This window comes from Urocitellus parryii, chromosome 6 (assembly GCF_045843805.1).
Source record: "Urocitellus parryii isolate mUroPar1 chromosome 6, mUroPar1.hap1, whole genome shotgun sequence".
In the NCBI taxonomy this organism is placed as follows: domain Eukaryota; kingdom Metazoa; phylum Chordata; class Mammalia; order Rodentia; family Sciuridae; genus Urocitellus; species Urocitellus parryii.
The window spans coordinates 56053958-56078483 of NC_135536.1; the positions used below are offsets into that span (position 1 = coordinate 56053958).

Consider the following 24526-nt stretch of genomic DNA (forward strand, 5'->3'; position numbering starts at 1 on the left):
GTTATTCCAGGATAAAATTATAAGAATTGAGTGTTGAAGGATATATAAAGAAGAATTTCACTAACTTTTTCTATAAAGGGCCAGATAAATATTTTAGGCTTTGCAGGCCATGTTGTCTCTTGTCTAACACCTCAGCTTTTCGATTGTAACCCAAAAGCAGCCATAGACAATGTATAACAAATGAGCATGGTTGGTCACTAATTGTTTTTAAACAAAACAGGCAGAGGGCACAATTTAGCCTGAGCGCTAATGTTTTTCAATATCTGGCATAAAGAATATTTCAGAAGTTTAAACAAAAACAAACATTTGTTATTTCTAGGTAATATTAATGAAGCCAGGAATATCTTGAGAACATTTGAAGAGTGTGTTCTAGGATTGGCAATGGTTCGATTGCGAAGAGTAAGTTTAGAACGACGGCATGGAAACTTGGAAGAAGCTGAACATTTGCTACAGGATGCTATTAAGAATGCCAAATCGAATAATGAATCATCATTTTATGCTATCAAACTAGCCCGGCATCTCTTCAAAATACAAAAAAATCTTCCAAAATCAAGAAAGGTGCTTTCTGAAGCAATTGAAAGAGATAAAGTATGTATTTGTTATTCTTTAGAGTATCTTCATAAATGACCAGTGGTTGGTTTTTCACTTTGGCAACTATGATGAAACATTTGGTCTGCATGTAATATATTTTGTTACAAGATGAGGACAACAGTCCCTCTAAACTGATGTTGCCATTAAACTTATTTTCAAATTGCTTTGAATTAAAAGTGAGAAAATTAAGATTACTGAGTTGAAAAGAGTTGCCAACATTCTGCTACTTCTATTTTCTCTTTAGAAATTTTTTAAAAATTTCATGATTTTTAAGTAAAAGGGAGGGGTTGGGAGAACATTTTATAAACAAAAGCCCAACAGTAGCAAATGTAGCAGGGAGATAATTGTCCTTTTCCAAAGAAGTTCCTTTTATATAATAGTTGGTAGCATATTGGAACTTTCCATTTTCTAGGTTTATAGCTATTGACAAGTGAGTTTGACTCAGGTTTAAGCTAGACATGGTGGCACACACCTATAATCCCAGCTCCTCAGAAGGCTGAGGCAGGAGAATAACAAGTTTGAGATCTGCCTGGGCAATTTAAGGCAGACCCTGTCTCAAAACAAAAAAAAACATTAGAACTGGGGTGTAGGTCAGTGATAAGAGTGCTTGCCAAGAGTGTGAGTCCCTGGATTGATTCCCCCAGTACTGCTTAAAAAAAGTTTGTAACAAATCTTTTCTGTCTGTAGTTTAGGGCGGGGGGGGGGGAATCAGTGGTTATAGTATAACTATTTAAATTATTGGAGCTATGGAAATAATTCTTTGTGTTTTGTTTTCTAATTGTCATTGTAGGTCAAGCCATATTAAATTCAAGAAAGGATTTATTCACATTTAACAGTTTTTATACTTGAGTAGGGTATCACTACCTATCAATATGCTAGAGATTTTTTTTATCTCTTTAATTGTAAGCTGAAAACAGCTAACCAGGTTTAATACTGAATTTTTTAAATTGAAACATAAAAATTAAGGAATTTTAAATCTCTAATTTAGAAATGTTAATTGATACTGCTTTTTACACAGGAGAACACGAAGTTATACCTCAATTTACTTGAAATGGAATATAGTGGTGACCTCAAACAAAATGAAGACAATATCTTAAATTGTTTTGACAAAGCTATACATGGCTCATTACCTATTAAAATGAGAATTACATTTTCTCAGAGAAAAGTGGAATTTCTTGAAGATTTTGGCTCAGATGTTAATAAGTAAGATCTTAATTATATTATCTGTTTGAAGGGTAAATGAGCATTTTGGGGATGGGAAGTTGATGATTATTACAGAATAATATATTGTTAAATTTTAAAATGTTTGCTTTGATTACTTCAGATACATGTAGGAGTAAATTCAGTATCATAAATATATGTGTGCTTAGCAGGAAGACATGGTTTGTTTTCCCTTCAGAATTATTTTACTAGTTTTATCAATTTATTTAAAAATTTTTTTAGTTATACATGAACACAATATCTTTATTTATTATTATGTGGTCTTGAAGATGGAACCCAGTGTCTCACATATATGCAAGGCAAGCGCTCTGCCACTGAACCACAACCCCTGCCCCTATTTTCCTAGTTTTTGAATGACAGTTTAAACTATGAGTGAATGAGAAATGGTAGGAAGAAGTAGTCTCATATGAAGGGAAATAAAACAAGGATTGAACCATGAAACATAACATTTAGTAGGTAGGTCACTAAACATAAATGGGATTAATTTGGAATAGGAATGACACTTTTATTTTGAGATTGGAGAAGAGGATAGATGTGGTTGGTCCCACAGATGATGGTTAATGAATGACCTCTTCTTCTAAGCATTATAAAAGACTGAAAGTTGAAGGTGGGTAGAAGGGTTTGCTCCAGATTTGGGGAAAAGACGTGTTTAATAAGTTTGCTACATAGAAGAGTAGAAATATTGGCAAGAACACTGGTGAAGTTCCAGTCTTATCTGATTCTAGTAAGGAAATATCTCAGTACCTGTTTTCCATATCCTTTCTCTAATTAATTTGATTTCCATTGAAACCAGTAGAGTTAAAAACAGAATTATTTGTGTATCTTTGTATTTTTGGTGGTTTTGTTAAATTTCAGTTCGAGTAATACAGCTACTAATAAATTTAAGTGCTTGGATTCATTCTAATATTTTATAATTAATGTAAAAGTCATAGCAGTATAATGAGTATAGGTACTATTTTTTTAGTTGAAATGGACACAATATCTCTATTTATTTATTTTTAGGTGGTGCTGAGGATTGAGCCCAGTACCTCACACTTGCAAGGCAAGTGGTCTACCACTGAGCCACAACCCCAGCCTGGTACTTTTCTTTTAAATAGGCGAAGAAAGGGAGCTTAAGGATACACTAAGCAATTTTTTTCCAAGGTCCCTTAGCTATATTACTTTGTGGGGCTAGGATTAGAATCTGTTTCCATGTCTCTGCTCTTAATTGTGTTCCATTACTCTGTATATAATGTCTTCTGTTTTACACTGCTGAAGGCATACAAAGGAAAGAGATAATGTAATTTTACCTTTTAGTTGAATGGTACAATTCTCAGAGGAAACATAAGTGAACATATATGAAGCTTCATAAGGGAGGTGGTGGAGCCTCATTTAACTAATACTGGATTCTAATGATAATTGTGGAGAGGACAACAATGATGGAAGCAGATTAAAGTTCATATAAAAGTAATATCTATTTAGAAGGTTTGGAGAAGTATTGAAAGTGTTACTTTTGTTTTTTTGGTAGTGCTGGGGATTGAACCCCCGGGCTTCACACATGCTGGGCAAAGCATTCGGCCACTGAGCTATACCCCAGCTTGGAAGTATGATCTTGATTGTACTGTGCCTTGAGAGTTCAGAGAACATGCAGTAGTTAGTTCACAATAGCAAGCTATTTTGAATTTGGACCAATGATATCTAATGACATTATTTTGAAAAGGCAGTAATAGGCAGACAAAAATTAAAGATTCAACAAAAAAGATGTCATTCAGGCCCTCACAGTTGTAGGTATAGATTCCAAGTGTAAGGACTAAGATTTGTTGTAGTTAAAATTAAAACAGAAAATGAATATGAAAAATTAGCCACTTATAAATTTATATAGGCAGTTTGCCTAAATGAAAACATATCTTTGAAAAGTAATGTTTATAGGGCTGAGCTTATGGCTCAGTGGTAGAGCGCTCGCCTAGCATCTGTGTGAGGCCCTGGGTTCTATCCTCAGCACCACATAAAAATAAATAAATAAAATAAAGGTATTGTGTCCAACTACAATTAAAAAATAAAATATTTTAAAAAGTAATGTTTATTGAATATTCCAGAGGACTTTTATTTTCTCCCTTCTTCCTTAGGCTTCTTAATGCTTATGATGAACATCAAACACTCCTAAAAGAACAGGATACTTTAAAAAGGAAAGCAGAAAATGGGTATGTAACTTCATAAATCACAAAGGGGTGCTTAAAAGACATGAAAATTTTTAAGTGTTAGTGTTGTGGTAATTTAGATACTATTATATTTATGACTGGGGATTGACAAAGAGTAAAGGCCTGTAGCCTGATTTCTTGGGAGCCTCCTCCTTAAAGTCCCCACTATGGGTCACAAATGCAAGGCAGGCTGGTAGCAGTGACTTGAGTGCAACTGCTTTGGCTTAGGAAATTTAAAAGTAGTATGTAGGTGGGTGATATACATTCCATTTTAGGTATAACTGCTCAGCTCTAACTAGTGTTATTCAGGAATATGGACACTGTGTAGACATCGTCTTCAAGTGAGAAGTACAGATTTTTATAAACAAAATACCTACCTGTGGGCCACCTCCAATCTCCAGGCCACTATTTTCCCACCGCTGCCATAAAGACACACAAGTATGATTATCTTAGTGAGAGGTCAACCAATGTAGCTGGAGGGTTTTAGGTTTGTAGAGAGTGGAAAGTGAGGCTGCAAGTCTCTTGGGGGCCAGAGTGGAAAGGGATTTGATTACCTTGCTAGAGAATCTATTATTTAGGCTGGCGACTACTGAGGGTTTTTTGAGGAGGGCAGTGAACAGCACGATCTGTGCTTGGAGCAGATAATCTGGGTGTCAGTTGATGAACATATTAGAGAGGTCACACATCTTAGAGATATTAGGTGAAGTTCTTTGGATAGATGATTGAACTTGAGGGATTTCTGTGGGAAAGTTTATACTATCAAGTTTAGTTTTCAGCTTATTAAGCCATAATTTGTCCAGCTATACATTTATGCCACTAGGTATATCTGTCACTTTTGCTTCAGCCAGAATGAACCCTCCCTCCTCCCCCATCAAAAAAGTGTTGAAAACTCCATAAAACAAATATATGCAGATGACATTCATCTAATAAAAGTTCTTCTGTGGAAGTTTTATAAGTTTACATTTTGGCTTCCATAGATCAGAAGAACCAGAAGAGAAGAAAGCACACACAGAAGACACAACTTCGTCTTCTACTCAGATGATTGATGGTGATTTACAGGCAAATCAAGCTGCATATAACTATAGTGCCTGGTATCAAGTGAGTCCACGTTAATTGTTTGTTCATATTATTAAAAGTGTATAGTTGTATAGCCGATTTATTTATGTTTTTTAAAAGAGAACAACTCACTGTCTGTGGCCAAGTCTTAGAACACATTTATTAAATGTAGTTGCTTTAATTTTTATTTCTGGAATTCAGCCATAGTTCAAGAATGCTAACATTTATTTTTTATTTTTTTTTAGTACAATTATCAGAATCCCTGGAATTATGGACAGTATTATCCTCCCCCTCCAACCTGATGGGAAAATGTAAATTTCAGATGGAATATGTTAAAAGTATGAAATTATTTTTTTTAAATGAGGGATGTAAACAGAGCATAAGCTTGTTGTATTTGATAACTTGTCTTCCGTTTCTGTGTAACATGATTTGTTTAGAAATAGGAGAAAATGTCAGTTAGTAGCTTACCAGATACTATTTCCTACCATTTATAAAATTTACTTTTTATTGGAGAACTATTTTTTTTATTTTTTCATTAAGTGGTCTAGAATTCTTTTGCAATGCATTTGCAACAGTTTTGTAGCCTTAAGTGTAGGGAAAAACTGACTGCAGATCATGTCAGTATAGTACAAGATTCTGAAAACACGCAAGGGCTGGTTATTAGGGATTTACCTCCTTTGTAAAAACAGACAAAAAATGATTTTTACTGTTGCTGACAAGGTTGTCTTGAGTGTTTCAGTTATACTTGTGAACTTGGATGTTAACTGCAGAAAAGATACAATATTAAAATATGCCTTGGAATAGATTATGAGAAAATGTCATGTTTGCATCCCTTTAAAAATGAAAATCATATCAGAAGTATGTTGTTCCAGGAGACTTTGTATTTAGATTATTCATGTAAAACTGTGAGCAAGCTTTCATTTTGATCAAACTGATCATCTTCATTTTTGTAATAAAACTGAAGACTCATCCAGCAATTGTTTATGAATTTATTTTGTGTGTGGGTGGGGGGGGAGCATCTAGTACTTTATAGTTGGCATTAATGGTTCACTGGTCTTGAAATGAATTTTCCCTATTATTTAGCTATTATTGCCAAGATTTCTTAGCCTATTTAACTTTCTGCTTTGCGTCTTTGACTTCTCATCATTCCCGGATACTTAAAAAGATTTTTACAGTCATTTAATGTCCTTGGCAAGGCTGTCTAGGTAATTTTTATTTAGTTATTGCCTTCTAAGTCCCTAGTTCTGTTTACCTAATCAGAACATTAATACAGTAATACCAATAAAGCAGTCAAATCAAGATACTGGAGACATTTTTTATTGAGCCTTTTAGTTTACATGAGGTAAAAGGCCAAGCAGTTCTTCTCCTTAACCAATGTTTTATGCAGCTATAATAAAATATTTTAGACTTCAGGGACTTATAAAGGATTACATTTCTTAAAAGTTGGGGTCAAGTAAATAAATTTTAACTCTTTGAATTTTCCAGTTGACTCAGTTGACTCTTCCCTTATAACAGAAACAAGCTCTAATTCAGTTTCAAGGGCAAGTTTTATCGTTGTTGTCATCTTTAGATCCCAAGTACTTGGTTATTTCAATCAATATCCACTAATTCTATTTCAAAAATGAGCTTTGCATTTGGTGGAATTCTGTTGAAAAAGTCAAGGTAAATTTGATAAAAATGTACCTCTTTTCAATCCCCAGTAACCTCAATGTAAGACATCAATAATTAATCTTTTTCTTTTTTTTTTTTTTTGCAGTGCTAGGGATTGAACCCTGGGCCTTGCACATGCTTAGGCAAGCATTCTACCAACTAAGCCACATTCCCCAGCCCAATAATTAATTCTAGAAGGAAAAGCTTTGTAGTTTATTCAGAAGCTAATATATAACTAACCTAGAGATCCCTATCATAACCTATCAATGTAGGCTAACTAGGTTAAGCTGAACTTTTACTTGGTTCCCCCTTAACCTAGATATAGATACCTCACTAATACTGCCAAATTAGCGCCACCCAGTAATTTAAAAGGAAAAAAAAAAAGTCATTGTATTCTACTGAGTATATATGCTGTATATCAGTTTTATGAGGTTGTTCATGGTATTTACTATGAATTTAAAGATGCCGAATTCAGAAAAGGGTGTGATTTATGTGTACCAGATTAGTCTTAAAGATATTTCTTCACATTGAGAGGAAGCTGCAGGTGGCCATCTGGTTTTGAAAGGCGGAGAACTATTCTCAAATAAGTTTAACTGATAAAAGACTATATAGAGAACTTGTAAAGAAATTTTTTTTCATCAAAATTTAGAAGTTGAACTGGGCCAACAGGAAGGGAACCAGCAATAACAATAACTACATTCCCATTTACCTGCTGAATTGGTCTGGTCTGAATGAATGGTCTGGAGTCATTTTGCCGTTTTGTGTTTTTAAATGTTCACAAACTTGGCCTATCAGAGAAGTGCTGTCTTAAGTATTGATAATAAATGGTTATTAACACTACTCAGTCCTGTGGTTGTCTTCATTTACACTTGTAATCCCAATATGTGTTCTAATTACTAGTTAATAACCTTAAATTATAATGTAGAATAAAATTACCACGAGCTATTTGTCCCCCGTTTTTAATTGTTTGTACTGGACATTGTAACTTATTGAAGTAAATCCTTCAAACAGTAAACTGTTAAGAATTGTCTTTCACGGGCTGGGGATGTGGCTCAAGCGGTAGCGCGCTCGCCTGGCATGCGTGCGGCCCGGGTTCGATCCTCAGCACCACATACCAACAAAGATGTTGTGTCCACCGAGAACTAAAAAATAAAATATTAAAAATTCTCTCTCTCTCTCTCTCCTCTCTCTCTCTCTCTTTAAAAAAAAAAAAAAAAAAAAAAAGAATTGTCTTTCAAAGATGAAAGCTTAAAATTCAGAGTGAAGATCTTGGAAATAAGAACTTGAATAAGAGACAAAAAGGATGAGTCTAGCTGAAGCCTGAATAATTTGTACCAATAGTAAGTGCTGAAGTTATTATCCATGGGCATGGTAGCATGGACCTGTTGCCCCAACTTTCTCAGGAGGCTGAGGTGGGGGGATCACTTAAACCCAGGAATTGGAGGCTAGCCTGGGCAACAAAGCAAGACAGTCTTGAAGACTAGTCTGGAGATGATTTGTCATTTCTCATCTGGATCCTAGACTAGACAGCATCTTTCCCAACACTTTCAGGTGATCTTTCCCAAGTTTTTGTTTTTTCCTTTCATTACGAAGGGGGGAAAAGGATACTTGGCATCAGGCTGTCCTTTCTTTCCATAAGCCCATTCAGGTTCAATCTCCAGTCGAGCCTTTTCTCCTTTACTCATAGTCAAGAGTGCTTCATCCCACTAAAGGCCAAGAGCAAAAATAAAAAATAATGTTTTTCAAAAAATACATACAATATAAGAACAGCAAATGTAGATAAATTTTTTAAACGGGATTTTTGGATTTTATTATGTCCTCAGGGTAAGATCCTTGGTTGAATCCCTAAAACTTTGTCTTCAATTTCCCCAATAGGAAAAAAAAAATAAGGCTATATTATTAATAAATGTGATACTCAGGGGCTGGGGATGTGGCTCAAGCGGTAGCGCTCTCGCCTGGCATGCGTGCGTCCCGGGTTCGATCCCCAGCACCACATACGAAGATGTTGTATCCGCCGAAAACTGAAAAATAAAAATTCTCTCACTCACTCTCTCACTCTTTTCTAAAAAAAAAAAAAAAGTGATTTCAAACTCAAGTGTAAATCACTTTTGTACTGCGACATGCAGCATCAGTTTGTTATTAGTACCACTATTAAAAAACTGTTCCGCTTTTACCCATCATAGGACAAACTCAGGAGTTTATTTTTGTAGGGAAAAACTAGGAAGCATTTTAAAACTTAAGATTACCAAACTGTCTTGTTACAAACGTAAAACTAACTTTATATAAAGGATTCTGGGTTGCTTCTCCCATAGTTTTTAAATTTCGGACTTTAAAGCCAGTTATCTAAACAGTTCAAGTATTAGGATACAAAATATAGAGTATATTCTAAACATCATATACTCTGTTGAAATGCAACAATCAAATGAAACTCAAGGGATAAAGGTCTTTTATATCTGGAAATTAATAATACGATGAACTAGAAGAAATTTACCAGTATGCAAATAAGTTATAGAATTAGAAAAATTGCTGAACTTGATATATAGTATAAGCAGGTATCAGTTAAAAGTTATGTTATTAAACCTTTAGTTTCAAGATGTTTTATATTCTGATTTGGGTTCTGGATATAATTGTCTGAACTACATTTGCCCACAGTATAAAGGTATTATGTTAAGAATTCTTACAACTATTTAAATAGACATTTCAGTTGTTAATGTTTGATGTTCTTGGTGATTATAATTTAAAGTCAAATATTCTCACAAAGAATTTCCTTATGAAGAAAAATATTAAAAGGGTTAGACATGGAAGAAATTAATTTGAGTTCTTATTATATTTTGTACTTGGTTATGCCCATTTAATCTTTCAACAGATTTGAGGTAGGCAATACCCCTGTTTTTTTATATAGATAAGGCAACTTATTCTTTACTTACTCCTCTGATAACTTTGCCTACTCCAACCTTAAAACTTAAAGGCTTGGCATTTTTCTTCTTCTTTGAACCTGTAAAACAGATTTTTCTTTTAATTAATGATACACTCTAGTTGTGTTAAGAAATTAAGATCCAGTGGAAACAGTGATTTAATTGACCTCAGAATTGTAATGCAATATATTTGAAAAGGAATAACAACTCAGAAAGCCAGGTATATTCATCAAGAAAATTTTAGGGGGAGAGAGGGGAATAATAGCATGGATGGTGAAAGGAGACCCTCATCATTATACAAAATACATATTATGAAGATGTGAATTTGGTGTTAACATACCTTATATATAATCAGAGATATAACAAATTATTGTATAATGGTATATTAAGAATTGTAATGCAAAAATAGATAAAAAGAAAAAAAATTCTAAATGTAAAAATAATGATCTAAATGAAGAGTAGAAGATTAGGACCTATATTTATCCTACTAAAATAGCACACTTTTCCCTTTTATATTAAAATACTAAAGAATCACTTTGGGATGTTGCCATGGTGTATTGAGGCTTGGTCTTCAATGCAGCAGTGTTGGGCCTACTAAGAAGGCTATTAAGGGCCTATTAAGAGGGGCTAGAAATATAGCTCAGCTGGTAGAGTGCGTGCCTCACATGGGCTCTGTGTTCGATCCCCACCACTACAAAGGGAAAAAAAAAAAGGTGATTAGGCCACTAAGGATTCGTGATTTTCTCAGAGGAGTATTCTTGTGGGCCTGGATTGGTTACTTAAGAGGGAATTATTAATAAGAGGGAATTATTAATAAAGCAAGCCTAGGACCATCCCCTTCATATTCACGCTTTTCTACTTTTCCACCATGCTTGGAGCAGCAATGACTGTGAGCCATAAAATACCAAGTCTCAGGCGTTCAATGTGTTAGAGCAACAGAAAATGGACTAAAATAGACATTAACCATATTTAGACTATTGTTCGTCATTTTTTGCTTTCCAATAATCATAAGTTCTTCAGCCAGACAATAATCCATGAACTGAAGTCCTTCTCCAAGTAAATCATAGGTGCAAAAAGACATCTGGAAGAAAGAAGGCTAGCAACCAAGGAAAAGGCACTGCCAACTAACTGCTTATCCTGTCTACTATATAAATGGACAATGTCTGAAGGCAAAAAGTATGATTACATTAAGACTTACTTGTTTGAATATTGGTATCAAAAACAGTCCCATCCTGAAGTGTTCCTGTATACCAGCAGTGAACAACATCTCCTTTTTTGGGAAAGTTGGTTTTATCTCCCTTTTTTAGAACAGATTTTGTATATTTTGGTGGACCCTAAAAATAAACAAATCAACATACAGTTATTAATTTATGCCCTTCTTAGATGACAAAGTACTTTACCTCTAGTCAACTTCTATGAATTAAAGAAACTATCTCATTTTACATCTGGGATGAAATTATTAGTAACTTCTATACTTACAATTTAATTTTTAAAATTTAAAAAATTTTTTTAGTTGTTGTTGGACACATGCCTTTATTTTTATTTATTTTTATGTGGTGCTGAGGATTGAACCCAGCGCCTTGCACATGCTAGGCAAGCGCTCTACTGCTGAGCCACAACCCCAGCCCCACCTACAATTTAATTTCAAATAACTTCCAGCATCTTGGAAACCTGGCAAGAGTCTTAATTATTCAACAAACCATAAAATGAAGTCAGTTATTTCTTAGGGTTGGAAAAATAATAATTACTAATTTCCTATAAAATCATAGGCAATGAATAAAATATTGTGACTTTTTCCAAAGGTTTGTTTTAGCAATAATTATTGCTAGATATTATGTTCAGTAAAAATGGAAATACAATGATGTTGCCTTTGTATCTGAACTTGAAAATAAGTTCACACAAAGAACAAAGTTACCTACCAAAATTGCCCAACCAGTCTAACAATTATCAGGATCTTGGGGGTGGGGGTGCGCCGGTGGCTACAGGATAACCTAATCATAAGTGAAGAGAGCATAGAGGAGATGATCTGTCAAGAATCTTGGGGTGTGAAGGGGAGTTACAGCAAATGTGAAAGTATTCTCTTTACCTAAATCTGTTTGGTTTTTGCATTCAGAAAGGGAGGGATCTGCATTATCCAAATCTGTTTTTGGTTCCTAAATTTCATAATACAAGAAGAGAAGACACGGCTGGATTTAAAGAACTTCGAATCTATCTGGTTCCCAAGTTTGGAAAGCAAAAGAAATAGTGTTTTCTTTGGGTGAAGTCATAAATTTTTACTCACTTTCACTTCTCTTAGTTTTATTTCTTTTCAAAATTTACAAGTAGAAGTCTGATCTTCCTGCAAATAGTCTTCCTCTTTGATAAAGATTTCTCTTTGACCAAACTCTAACCACTATCCATAAGCCTTTTCTGGACCTTAGACTCTAAACCTAGACTTGTGAAGTCTTAAACAAGCACTAACAGTTTCAAACAGCTCAAGGTCTAATTTCTTTTTCTTTCTTTTTTTTTTTTAAAGAGAGAGTGAGAGAGGAGAGAGAGTGAGAGAGGAGAGAGAGAGAATTTCCAACATTTATTTTTTTAGTTCTCGGCGGACACAACATCTTTGTTGGTATGTGGTGCTGAGGATCGAACCCGGGTCGCACGCATGCCAGGCGAGCGCGCTACAGCTTGAGCCACATCCCCAGCCCTCAAGGTCTAATTTCTAGGATGATTCCTCTCCCTCCTTAAATGCCTGCCTGCCTGCCTGAGAAAACTCAAAGCTGTATAAAAAATCATTCTAGCCACCACTTGATAGGGCCCCGGTCTCCTAATATGTGTAGGAGGTTATCAGTAGCCTGAAACTTCAAGGGCTGGATAGCAAACCCAGATGGGTTTCACTTATTTCCTCAAAAGGCCCTATTGCCAGTAGACTGAAAAAAGTCCGTTTTCACCATTTTAAAGTCTGTGTTTACTTTTGACAATGTCAGTCCTCCACTCAATTGCTGGAGTGAAATTAATTATTACTGCTACACTTGTATGCTGAAAGGCCTATGCCATGCAGGTTCCTTATCTGTAGAATTCTATCCACTGTTAATAGAGCTAGCAGCTATAATTTTGTGTCTCTACAATGCCTTCTGTAAACCTCTGTTGCAACACCTGATACACATGTTGCAATTTCTTAAAAAAAAAAAAATATATGATATATATATATATACACACACACATACCTGTGTGTGTGTGTGTGTGTATTTGTAGTTATACAGAATACTTTTATTTTGTTTATTTTTATGTGGTGTTGAGAATGGAACCCAGTGCCTCACAGGTGGCAGGCAAGTGTTCTACCAATGAGTCACAATCCCAGGCCCCACGTTGCAATTTCTTAACTCTAAGGTCTAGATCAGGGGATCTCAAAACAAGCAATTTTGCTTCCCCAGGGACATCTCAGTATGATCTGGAGACATTTTTAATTGTTACTACTGGGAAGGGCTGGGGAAGAGAGGATGCTCCTGCCACCTAGTGGGTAGGGGCCAGGTATGTTACTAAACATCCTTCAGCCTGGAACAGCCCCAACAACAAAGAATTAATTGTTCATACAAAATGTCATTACTCCAAGACTAGAAAATGTTAAGTCTACAATATACTTGATTTTTAAGAAATGTTGAATGGTGAAGAAAATGAATAATTTCTTACATAGGAGAAAATATATCTTCAGCTCATGAATATCCACTAAAAATAAATTGGCATTTTGATTACTACTCTTATGATTTGGGCTAGAAATTAACATGTGGTTTACAAACAAAATAAGCACTTGATAATCTCAATAATTTAATACTGTCTTATGTGATCTTTTCAGAAAAATCCAGCTTCCCTTTAGGATATACTATAAATTATACCACTTAGATTAATACACATTCAAATTTTCATTAAAACAAAGATTGAAGAAATATACCACTAGAAAGAAAATTGAAAACTTTCTTATTAAAAGTCTCTATTAAGAACATTTAAAAGTGATTTAATATAGTTATGTATTTATCAAGTATCTTTTGTTTTAAGTGGGGTGAATGCAAGCAAGGAATTCTCAGCATTAAATTCTTTGATATGAAATTATCTGTTTTCTTTATGGAAAAGTCTATTTTCTGGGACTGTAGTTCTAAAAATATCCTGCTGTCAATTTTACTTTAGCGTTACTGAAGAATAATTTAAAAATACCTCCAGTTCACCGTATTTTACAGACCTAGAAAACTGCCAGGCTTAACAGTGCACACTTTTAATCCCAGCTACTTGGGAGGCTGAGGCAGAACATCTCAAATTAGAAGCCAGTCTTGGCAAGTTTGACTAGCTTCAGAAACTTAGGGAGACCTTTTGGTTCTGGGGACTGAAACTAGGAGTGCTCCACCACTGAGCCACACACTTTTTAATTTTGAGACAAGGTCTTACAAATTTACTCAGGTTGGCCTTGAATTTGTAATCCTCCTGTTTTAGCCTCCAGAGTTGCTGAGATTATACTTGTGTACCTCTAGCACCTGGCTTAAAAATAAAATTAAAAAAAAAAAAAACTTAAAAAGGCTGGGATATAGTTCAGTGATAAAGCCACCAGAGTTCAACCTCCACTACTGCACAAAAACAAATAAACCCCTAAGACTGGTGTGGGGTACACACCTATAATGTCAGCGATTTGGGAGACTGAGGCAGGAGGATTAAAACTTCAAGACCAACGTGGACAATTTAAGGAAACCCTATTTCAAAATAAAAACTAAGAGTTGGGAATGTAAAGTGCTGAGTGCCCTGGGTTCAATCCCTAGTACTGCATAACTCCAAAAGATACTGCCCAGGCTGAACAGTGCCTCAACTAAAAACTATTAACATATCAAGAAATATGATGAGCTGGGCCCAGTGGTACATACCTATAATCACAGCAACTTGGGAAGTTGTGGCAGGATTGCAAGTTTAAAGAGAGCCTCCTCAACTTAGTGAGGCCCCAAGCAACTTAGTGAGACCCTGTCTCAAAAAAAAAAAAAAAATGTTGGGAATGTGGCTTAGTGGTAGAGCACCCCCAAGTTCAATCCTCAGTAAACCCCCGCCTTAAAAAAATCTGATAAATGGGTTAATATCTGTTTGTTATATTTTATCCAATATGCGCCAAAACCTTAGAATATATATACTTCTACACTAAGTAATGGAAAGGGAAATTAGACATTAAATACCTATTATTTGCCAGTCATTTAACACATACTTTTCTTCCCATTTAACCTAACAACAGTTCTCTGAAGAGCATATCACCCACTTACTATTTTGCAGATGGTTCAGGGAATTTATTCACATAGGTAGTTAGATGTAGAGAAGTAGGGGTTTGTCTGAATCCAAAGCCCCTGTTCTTTCCATTATACCACAACACCTCAAGAAATAGTGATAATGATAGTTAACGTTTATGTTAACAGTTAAAATAGTTAATTTCTGCTCATCCTCTACGTATCTAGTACTATTTCAAATGCTTCACATGCATTAACTCTTAAAACAGTCACTATCTTATAAGGTAGGTAATACATAAAGGAAACATGAAGACAGAATAGTTAAGTAACCTGCTTAAGGTCTAACAACTTTTTTTATTTTTAAGGATGGGCAAAGACTCAGAGGATCAACTGTTTTTTTTTTTTTTTTTTTTTTTAAGGGGGGGGAGAGAGAGCGAGAGAGAGCGAGAGAATTTTTAATATTTATTTGTTAGTTTTCGGAGGACAACATCCTTGCCTGTATGTGGTGCTGAGGATCCAACCCAGGCAGCACGCATACCAGGCAAGCACGCTACCTACCGCTTGAGCCACATCCCAGCCCTTAAGGTCTAACAACTTTTGAATGGTTGAGGATTGGAAACAGGCAGACTGGATATCTAGTCTATGATCTTAACCACTTCTCTACCTCTCGAGTACATATGGGATGTCAGGTATTAATACAAGTGACTTAATTCATTTAACTATCAGAAGAACAGTGGTATTTTCTCTATTTTCTGGAGAGAAAGTAAGGTGTGGATAGTGCAAATATACCCCAAACCCTGCCAGTTTCTCTTTGCTTCCCGGCTGTCACGAGGTGAGGGCTTCATCCACAAAGTGCTCACACCAGGATAAAAAGCCAATGACCAACTAACCATAGGCTAATCAGTTCAGTTTGAGGATTACCACTTTCAATGAAATGTAGGCTGTTCCCCTAAGTCAAAAGCCACAGCTTGAGTAAATGTGTACTAAGAAAGTAACTTAAAGTAAATCTAAATTGGAACTAGCCAAAGTGCTCTGTAGCAACATAAAGCTAGTACTATAGTTTAGATTTTTTTTAAAATCAGGGATTGAACCCAGGGGTGCATAACCCCTGAGCCACATCCCCAGTCCTTTTTTTTTTTTTTAATACTTTTAGTTATAGATTAACACAATACCTTTATTTATTTATTTTTATGTGGTGCTGAGAATTGAACCTAGTGCCCCAGACCTGCTAGGCAAGCACTCTGCCACTGAGCTACAACCCCAGTCCTATCCCTTTAAAAAAATATTTTATTTAGAGACAGGGTCTTGTTGAGTTGCTTAGGGCCTTGCTGAGTTGCTGAGTTTGGCTTTGAACTTGTGATTCTTCTGTCTCAGCCTCCCGAGCAGCTGGGATTACAGGTGTGGGCTACCGCTCCTGGCTTATAGTTTGGATGATGAATGTTCCACAAAGGCCCATGTGATGAAGGCTTGGCCCCCAGTTTACGGTGCTACAAGGTGGGGCCCTGTGAAAGGGGACTGGGGGACCCTAGACACTTCCAGTTTTTCTTTGCTTCCTGTCATGAGTTCAGGGCTTCCTCCACAAAGTGCTCACACCAGGATGAAAAGCCACTGACCAACTGACCATAGGCTGAAACCACCAACATTGTGAGTCAAAATAAACCTTTCTTCCTTATAAGCTGTTTAACTCAGGTATTTTGTCAGTGATGAAAAGCTGATAACAAAAGTAGCGACTACTGTATTGAACAGTATAGTTCTACAAAGCACAGAATTACTGTACTAAAGCTTTTCTTTTTTAATAGGGTATGGTTAGCAAAGTATTACTTTACTATTTACTAAATATAATTCTTTACATAGCTTACTGGAATGATCATTTTTATATTAAATGGATGAAGAAAATTAAAGGCAAGAAATCAGCTTTTCTAACAACTTCTGAGGCCTTGGCTGCTTTAAAATGGAAATGGGATAGATTTTAAAAGAAAGAATATATTTGAGAGCATTAGTCCTGAAGGAGGTATGAGAAGGGAGAACATTTAAACTGTAAAGAAAGGAATGGTTATAATTACAGTCATGTGAAGGAAAAGGAAAGTCAAACATTCACAGAACTTTTAAGTAGGGAAGAAGGGAATGATTATAACTACAACTCTTACAGAAAATCATACAGCTGATAGCTAGAGATAAGAGGCAGAGTACTGTCTAGCATGTGCAAGTTCAATCCCCAGTATCATGAAAAAAGAAAAATAAAATGAGTTTAGGACTCCCATATGACCTCTCTATATTGTCTTTAGGCCTTAAAAACTTGCCTTTCATTTGGAATTCTTTTTTTTTTGACCCTTTAAGGATGTAACATCTGTCTCCTAATACCACCCTCATCCCAATTTTCTGGAAGGTAATGCTGCCAATTGTTTTTGCAACCCTTTAGTAATTATGGTTCTATGTACCTTAGTAACTGCTGAAATTCTGCTCAGGAGATATTACATTTACCAAACATTAGTTGTGATAAACCTCCAAAATATTTTATGTGTGTATATACCCACAAATATTAATTTGTGCTTTTCAACCAATATGAAGAGATCATGCAAAATTAACTATTTTAATAAAAAAAAATCTATATGTCTACCTGAAATTACACTGTCCACAAATACCCAAATGCTATGTCTTCATCAAAAGGCCATACCTGTTTATAAGAACTAAAAATAAATTACTATTACCAAGATTGCTCTCAATGATATGTTATAAAAAATGCAAAGATTATAGTCAGTTTAGCTCTATTCATGTAGCTCTTAAGGATTTCGATGCAGAAATGCTGTTATCTGGTTCTTCAAATCTTTGCATCAAAATATAAAATCTGGGCTGGGAAAGATGAGACAAATGAATCCATACTGTATAGCCAGGATTAGATTATTTCCACTGCCAGGGATACCATGTACATTAGAAAAAGCTAAAAATAATTATTAAAAAAAAGTTTCTTTTACTCAGTCCAATTTGGCTAGAGAATCAGGTCCTTTAAATAGCTTTCAAAGCTCAGATGATCTGGCCAGACATGGAGACAATATTAAATACAAAGAAGTATTTCACAAGATAGGCTACTATTTGTAAAGAAATGATTCTTTGGATTTCTATCCTAATACCCAAGAGAGATGGCATACCAGAATTCCGAGTTTGGCTCAGTAATAGTGTCTGTATTCAACCATCCCTCTGAAAAGTCAGTGCTAGAAGGAAACAATATTTCTAAAATTGACTTGAGTAATAAAAGATGAAAATATTATAGACAAACCTCATCCAGAGTCTCTTCAGATTTGGTTTCTTTGGGTTTATCTTCATTAAGCTTCACATTTTTAACTTGCTCAGACACTTTACTTACACTCTCAGTACCCTTGAATCGCTGTAAAAAATATTCTAACATTAACATTCAGGACAGGCTAAACATTAGAGGGGCATTCAGATTTTAAGCCTCTCAATAAGCATCTGCATGATGAATACAGGTTATATAACACAAACTTAATTCACCTAAGGAAACCACCTAAGAACAAAGGAAGAAATATGTTAAGTATTTTAATAAAGCATGATGCTAAGATTAGCTAACAATATAAATTCTGAAATAAGAAACATGACCTTTAGAAAAGCCAACTCAGACTTGTGAGATATGAATACTATTCAAACAGCAGCTTCTTTTTTTTTTTTTTTCTTTTTTGTGGTGCTAGGCATTGAACCCAGGGTAAGGCAAACACTCTACCAACTGAGCTATATCCCCAGTCTTCAAACAGCTTCTTAATAAAGATTATTTTCTGTGGAAGACAATCATTTCATAGTGAACAAATATTAGAGAATACATTAAAATGTTTTTCTAAAGGCTCATCTTAAATCAGAACCAGTCATTAAATTCTATAGTGAAATGGACCTTACTTTCCTCCATATAACATTTTATATACAGTGTAAATGCTTCATATGATAATACCAAATGACTAATGGATTTATCATTTAAGAATCTTTTGTCAGGAAATTATTTTTAAAAATCTGGTCCCTTTCAAAATACCAAAAGATGCTGAGCAGAGTGGTGCCTACCTGTAATCTCAGCAACTCAGTAGGCCAAGATAGGAGGATCACAAGTTCAAGACCAGACTTGGCAATTTAGTTCAATCCCCAGTCCACAGAAACAGAACAAAACAAAACAAAAAGCAAAACCCTCAAAATACCAAAACATGTGTCATACTGCAGGTTAGTTTTGCTAGATTTGATAGCTAGTCCAATTATGATTGTAATTAAGAAAGACTGCAGGTGGAAAAACTCCCAATTCTGCAAATAAATGCATTTAAAACCTCTCTTTGGAAATAAAATTTCTAAAATGATTTCTGCTCATAGGATGTAAAAATACTCACCTTACTTTCAAACAGGTGGTTATAGGCTGTAACCAAATGGTCCTTATTAGCTGTCTTGGCTACATTTTTAATGTTGCCTAATAACTTATGCTCTGCAAGAAACTACAAAGAAAAAAGCTGGTTACTCAAAATAATTCCCCTCAAGAAGGCTCTAAGATAAGGTTTAGAGCTAAGTGTGATTATTTGGCCTATGGTCCTAGCTACTTGAGGGGGCTGATGTAGGATTGCTTGAGCCTAAGAGTTTGAGACCAACTTGAGCAATACAGTAAGACCCTGTCTCAAAAAGAACAACAAAAAAAATTAGCAAATGATCTTTCAATGTTAGCTATGTTTTCAAAAGTATTAATAAAGAAGAAATGAAATAAATGCTTTTGGGAGCCTGTAGCTATGCTGGGCATGGCTCTCTTAACCTATCCGTAACCCATAGCTGGTTAAGAATGAGTTACAAACAGGTTAAGATAGCCAGAATCATCTATCTATATATGGGCTGTAAAGTCATATTATCTTGGCTAAAATCCACCTCTCTGATCTTGTACAGAGGACAAAGCCTTCCATATCTGTAGTGAAAGATTAATAACAGAATCTGTTAAAGAACTGTGATAAGGATAAAATGCAATAATCCATTTAATGCATTTAGCTAAAAGTGTGTTGCATGGTAAGAACTATTAGCTATAATGTATTAAGTAGCTCACAGTAACCAGAATTCTTTTTCTTTTTGAAATATAAGACTGTAAGTTGACAAATGGACACCAAAATACCACTACTGAAACATCAAGTTGTGGCAGGTTCATCTCAAAATCAGGTAATGTTAATGTCAAATAATTTTCATGATGTCATTTTATTTTATTTTGCTTCCTTTCTTGACTTGTGGTCCTTATTAGAGTTCTCCATTTTATTACTTTTTCAAAGTTGTCCCTTGGTGTCTCCTGTTTTTCTTTCTCTTTTTGTGGTACTGGGAACTGAACAGGCCTCAGGTATACCAGGTAAGCACTCTACCACGGAACTACATCCCTAGTCCTTCAGTTTTTCTAACATTATCACTACTCCATTTTTCCCCCTTTGCTTTTGCTTTCCTTCTTTTGAAGAAATGTTCTAAATGATAAAGGCTGACTGGAGAAAGGAGATAAAGTTGATTATCTAGAAATCAGTTGCATAGCACTCATGACTTTAGGAAAAGTTCAAGAAAAATACCTAAAATATAAACATCTCTTGGATGTAATCAATAAAATGATGACTGTAAAATATAGCAAATATAGGTTTATGTAAGTGAATGTTCCACAGAGAACACGCATTTAAATGATTAATGTTATATAAATATAATACAAATCTCTGGAATTGTCCCACTTTGGCCTGCATGACATTAGATTCACATTGGTATGATCTGTTTTATAAGAATTTAATGAAATACAATACTGAGGTATTGTTACAATATTTGTACTCATTTCTATTGTTTCAGTTGAAATATTACTCGCTTAAGAGAAAATAATTTCATTAAAATGGTATAAGATCCCTGACATAGGGTCTTTTCCACCGATTCCCAAAAGCAGGAAAATAATAACTTTAAAACATAGGTTTAAATACGTGAATGATCACTAGAGAAAATTCATTTAAATGACTCGTAGTTCAGCAATTATGAAGGTTATAAAGGATCTTCATTTCTGAAGGACAAAAAAAGTCAGGTCTGACAAAAATAACCAGAGACTACAATTGGGTGGTTATGATAGAAACTATGCTAAAAAAATTTAGGGCACACATCATAAAGAATACCAAAAAGATTTCTTAATCTGATTGTTTATAACTCTGGGAGACCACTGTGTACTCGTAACTTCGTTAATACAATGATGAAAATGGTTCAATATTTTTCTAAGAAGTTCAACCACAATCTACAGGCTTTTGAAAAATCACATGGATTAATGTTTGTTATTCAGTGAATTGGTGAGGAAAGCAAGGTGCACATACAGTTCCCACGTAAATTTCAAATTCCTCTCCATTTCCCTAGTAGCCAGCATTCCGCTCCAGGGTCTCACCCAATCCTATTCCCCGCCTCAGCCACCAACATCTCCGGGTTCCTTTTTTCTGGCCTCCACCCTCATTTAAGGATCCCAATGGAGTTTTAATTTAGCGATTGCAGCCTGCATGTCTCAGAAAATAAGGCCATTCCCCCGCGGAAGTAGGGCCGGCCCGTGGGGCGGGAGCGCACTGGGGCCGCTCCGACCTTCCGCGCCACGGGCCGCGGGAGGGCGAGGGCGGGGGCACAGAGGAATACGGAATGCATGGGCATCTCCAGGGGGGGTGAGGCGTCCCTCAGCTGAGCCAGCCCGGCCTCCCAGCCGCCTCTGGTACCGAGTCTGAACCGTGATCCTGTAGAAACTTGATAATGTCCTTCTTGGGAAGCTGCTCACTGCGCAGCTGCTCCACGGTCCACGCCCGCTGTGGAACTGCCGCCGCCATCTTCCCCCGCCGCCTCTGCTTTACTGAGCCAGCCCGCCTCACTTCTGCGCCGCCCCGCCCCTGGGGCGTGGCGTGGGCTCGCACGGAGCTTGACGGGGCGTGGTCACTGCGCTACCGGGTGGGATTGGTGCCTGTATTTGAGTGACGTCAAGGCCGTGCTATTGAGGGCTTCTTTGTTGAGTGGGTGTTAAAACCCTGCAAAAGTGGCCACGCCGGTCGGCTGCGCAGAAAACGTCCCGCAGTATTATATTCTCGTTTGGACCTCTTGTGGGGCGACCTCTGATGGTAGTGATGTTTACCAGCCACTATCCACACTATTAATTACTATGGCCTGCTATGCCTTAAAGGTCCAGTCTATAACCTGCTTAAAGAAAACAACATTCAGACTCCTAATCTCATTTTTAGCTAGTTACATCCTAATGATTCATCTCTGAATTGGCTCTGTCCTTGTCTATTAGAACAATCCATACCAAGCTAATTCCTTATTAAAGCTCACATAAACGAAACCTAAATACAAACCCCTTTCTTCCTAACGAAAAGCGAAAATTTTGTTCAGAAATTTGAATAAAATAAAGAAGCTGTACTTTAGGTTGCGACTTACTGATGATGGGTGGCATTATTAATGCTTATAGCAGCTACGTGGTGTATTTGTACTTTTCATCAATACAAGAGGGAACAAATTTTGTACATTAAGTCATTAGGTTTCAAGTAGAGAAGCCAGGAATTGCATCCAAGTCCAGGTAGGCTATAACTAACGGTAGAGTAATCGCACATCTAAATTCACTGCTCTAAATCTGTAGTAAAGATGAAATAGTGGAACTTCAGAATACCTTTTATTAATTTTCTAACGAATAACGGGACCAGCCTACATTCACTTTCCTTTGAATAGTAAATTGTTAGAATAATGGCTTGCCAATCCCAACACAGTGAAACGATCAGGCAGTTTTCTCAGTCTAGAGAGAGGAATAAGATATATCCTTAATTTTATCCACGCTATTTTGATTTTCACCACATCACCTGACTTAAGTGCTCAATAACGTTAACTTCACAAAATTATGAGCATTCCATTGTCTCCGGGATCTCAAGGTCATTTATTTTAATCATTGTAAACGGTATCACGTTCGCAATGACTCGCAGACACCTAATCGAGGGAAACGGAACTCAAATTCAGAGTCTGCTAAAACTGTGAAGGGGACTAAATTTAGAGCAACTCCTTAGCAATGCGCATGCGTCTCCAGGAGGTCATGGAGTATTTCCGGAAAGCAAGCCAATCGTACTCCCAACGCAAACTCAGCGGCGGCATTTTCAACTGGATGCCTAGCTGTGGTTCCGCCCTCTGGTTCCTTAGCTTTGTATGCAGGAAACTGATGGAGCTCGGAACTGAGCGGGTAAAACCGCTGTGGATCTCGGTTCCTGAAATAAGCTTTTGGTGGACTTCAGCCTCATGAGTGGACGGCAAAGAACGCTTTTCCAGACGTGGGGCTCAAGCGTTTCCCGATCGGTTGGGACTCCTAGTTGCAGCTCCGGAACTGAACGGCCTCAGGCCTGCTCAGAGGCTCATTTATCTGCCGCGGCTGCGTCTCAGCCGGAGTCGGACGATGATGTGTTACTAGTCGCAGTGTACGAGGCTGAGCGGCAGCTGAGTCTAGAGAATGGCGGGTTCTGCACCTCAGCGGGTGCCCTGTGGATCTACCCCACTAATTACCCTGTGCGGGACTACCAGCTGCGCATCTCCAGGACCGCTCTGTTCTGCAACACTTTGGTGTGTCTTCCTACCGGGCTGGGAAAGACCTTTATTGCCGCCGTGGTCATGTACAATTTCTACCGCTGGTTTCCTTCCGGCAAGGTTGTTTTTATGGCCCCCACGAAACCCTTGGTGACACAGCAGATCGAGGCTTGCTACCAGGTGATGGGTATCCCACAGTCCCACATGGCCGAAATGACAGGTATTTGAGAAAGGATGGGTTGATTTGAAAATAAGAGCTTTATTTCTAGGGATGAACATACGTTGTGGTGGAAATAGAGCTAAAGAAATTCCTGATGCATGTGGAATACTTACTAGATCCAAATATTCTCATCTTACATTCTTTCGGAATGTGGTAGGCCCAGCACTGATGAACAGGATTGTTTATTAAACCTTCAGAGAATCCCTGTGGTTTGTCAGTATTTTGAAGCATTCGTGTATTATATCCCTTGGGCATTCTTACTAAGAATGATTTCCCAATTGAAGAATTTGCTTCGCTTCTAACATTATGCCATTTTGCAGGAATTATAAGGACAGTCTATTTAAATGATGCTCTTTGACATTTGGGGCAAATTGGAGATTTAACATGTAGCATTTCAATGAGTTGTTACATTGTTCTCCACTTAAGCACATTCCTAAAGCATGATTACATTTTGAAGATAGGCTAGACTGTTTTTGTTTTAAAAATATCAGTCTGGGGCTGGGGATATAGCTCAGTTGGTAGAGTGCTTGCCTAGCATGCACAAGGCCCTGGGTTCAATCCCTAGCACCACAAAAACAAACAAACAAACAAACAAAAAAAAACAGTCTGGAGTTTAAAATATAGACTTTCACTTTATTTACAGGTTCCACTCAAGCTTTCACCAGGAAGGAAATATGGTGCAGTAAGAGAGTCCTTTTTCTTACACCTCAGATCATGGTAAATGACCTTACTAGAGGAGCTTGTCCTGCTGCTGATATAAAGTGTCTAGTTGTTGATGAAGCTCATAAGGCTCTTGGAAACTATGCTTATTGTCAGGTAATAATTTTGTAAAATAATATTTAGTAGTTTACCCATATTGTTAAGGAGTATTTTGGGGGATAGTTATTAGTAGTGGAACTTACTGATGGTACTCTA

At 36.5% G+C, this 24526-nt stretch overlaps 3 protein-coding genes and 1 non-coding gene across 8 annotated transcripts in view; 3 read left to right on the plus strand and 1 right to left on the minus strand.

The window, feature by feature from the left end:
• Positions 1–6658, plus strand: part of Prpf39 (pre-mRNA processing factor 39) — a 32575-nt gene extending 25917 nt beyond the window's left edge. For all 3 annotated transcript variants that reach the window (XM_026412651.2, XM_026412652.2, XM_026412653.2), the window contains 5 exons: positions 320–588; positions 1610–1794; positions 3918–3992; positions 4967–5087; positions 5291–6658. In XM_026412651.2, the coding sequence (XP_026268436.2) occupies positions 320–588; positions 1610–1794; positions 3918–3992; positions 4967–5087; positions 5291–5347 (707 nt within the window). In that variant the 3' untranslated portion in view covers positions 5348–6658. The remainder of the gene's footprint in view (positions 1–319; positions 589–1609; positions 1795–3917; positions 3993–4966; positions 5088–5290) is intronic.
• LOC113199616 (small nucleolar RNA SNORD127) lies at positions 649–734 on the plus strand. The gene has a single exon (XR_003302975.1). It is a non-coding gene; the product is annotated as a small nucleolar RNA SNORD127 (small nucleolar RNA).
• Positions 6347–21703, minus strand: Fkbp3 (FKBP prolyl isomerase 3). 2 transcript variants are annotated; one of them, XM_026412654.2, is made up of 7 exons: positions 21558–21702; positions 19215–19316; positions 18113–18220; positions 10809–10944; positions 9623–9690; positions 8304–8401; positions 6347–6690 (listed from the first exon to the last, which is right to left on the minus strand). In XM_026412654.2, exons 1-7 carry the CDS (start codon positions 21663–21665, stop codon positions 6636–6638), a joined length of 675 nt encoding a protein of 224 aa, XP_026268439.1. In that variant the 5' UTR covers positions 21666–21702; the 3' UTR covers positions 6347–6635. The 2 variants fall into 2 exon arrangements, with proteins under 2 accessions (XP_026268439.1, XP_026268440.1); XM_026412655.2 differs by lacking the exon at positions 19215–19316 and having other exon boundaries at positions 21558–21703.
• Positions 21704–23107: 1404 nt separating this feature from the next.
• Fancm (FA complementation group M) overlaps positions 23108–24526 on the plus strand; it is a 61449-nt gene continuing 60030 nt past the window's right edge. For both annotated transcript variants that reach the window (XM_077799428.1, XM_077799429.1), the window contains exons 1-2: positions 23108–23611; positions 24255–24427. In XM_077799428.1, the coding sequence (XP_077655554.1) occupies positions 23110–23611; positions 24255–24427 (675 nt within the window). In that variant the 5' untranslated portion in view covers positions 23108–23109. The remainder of the gene's footprint in view (positions 23612–24254; positions 24428–24526) is intronic.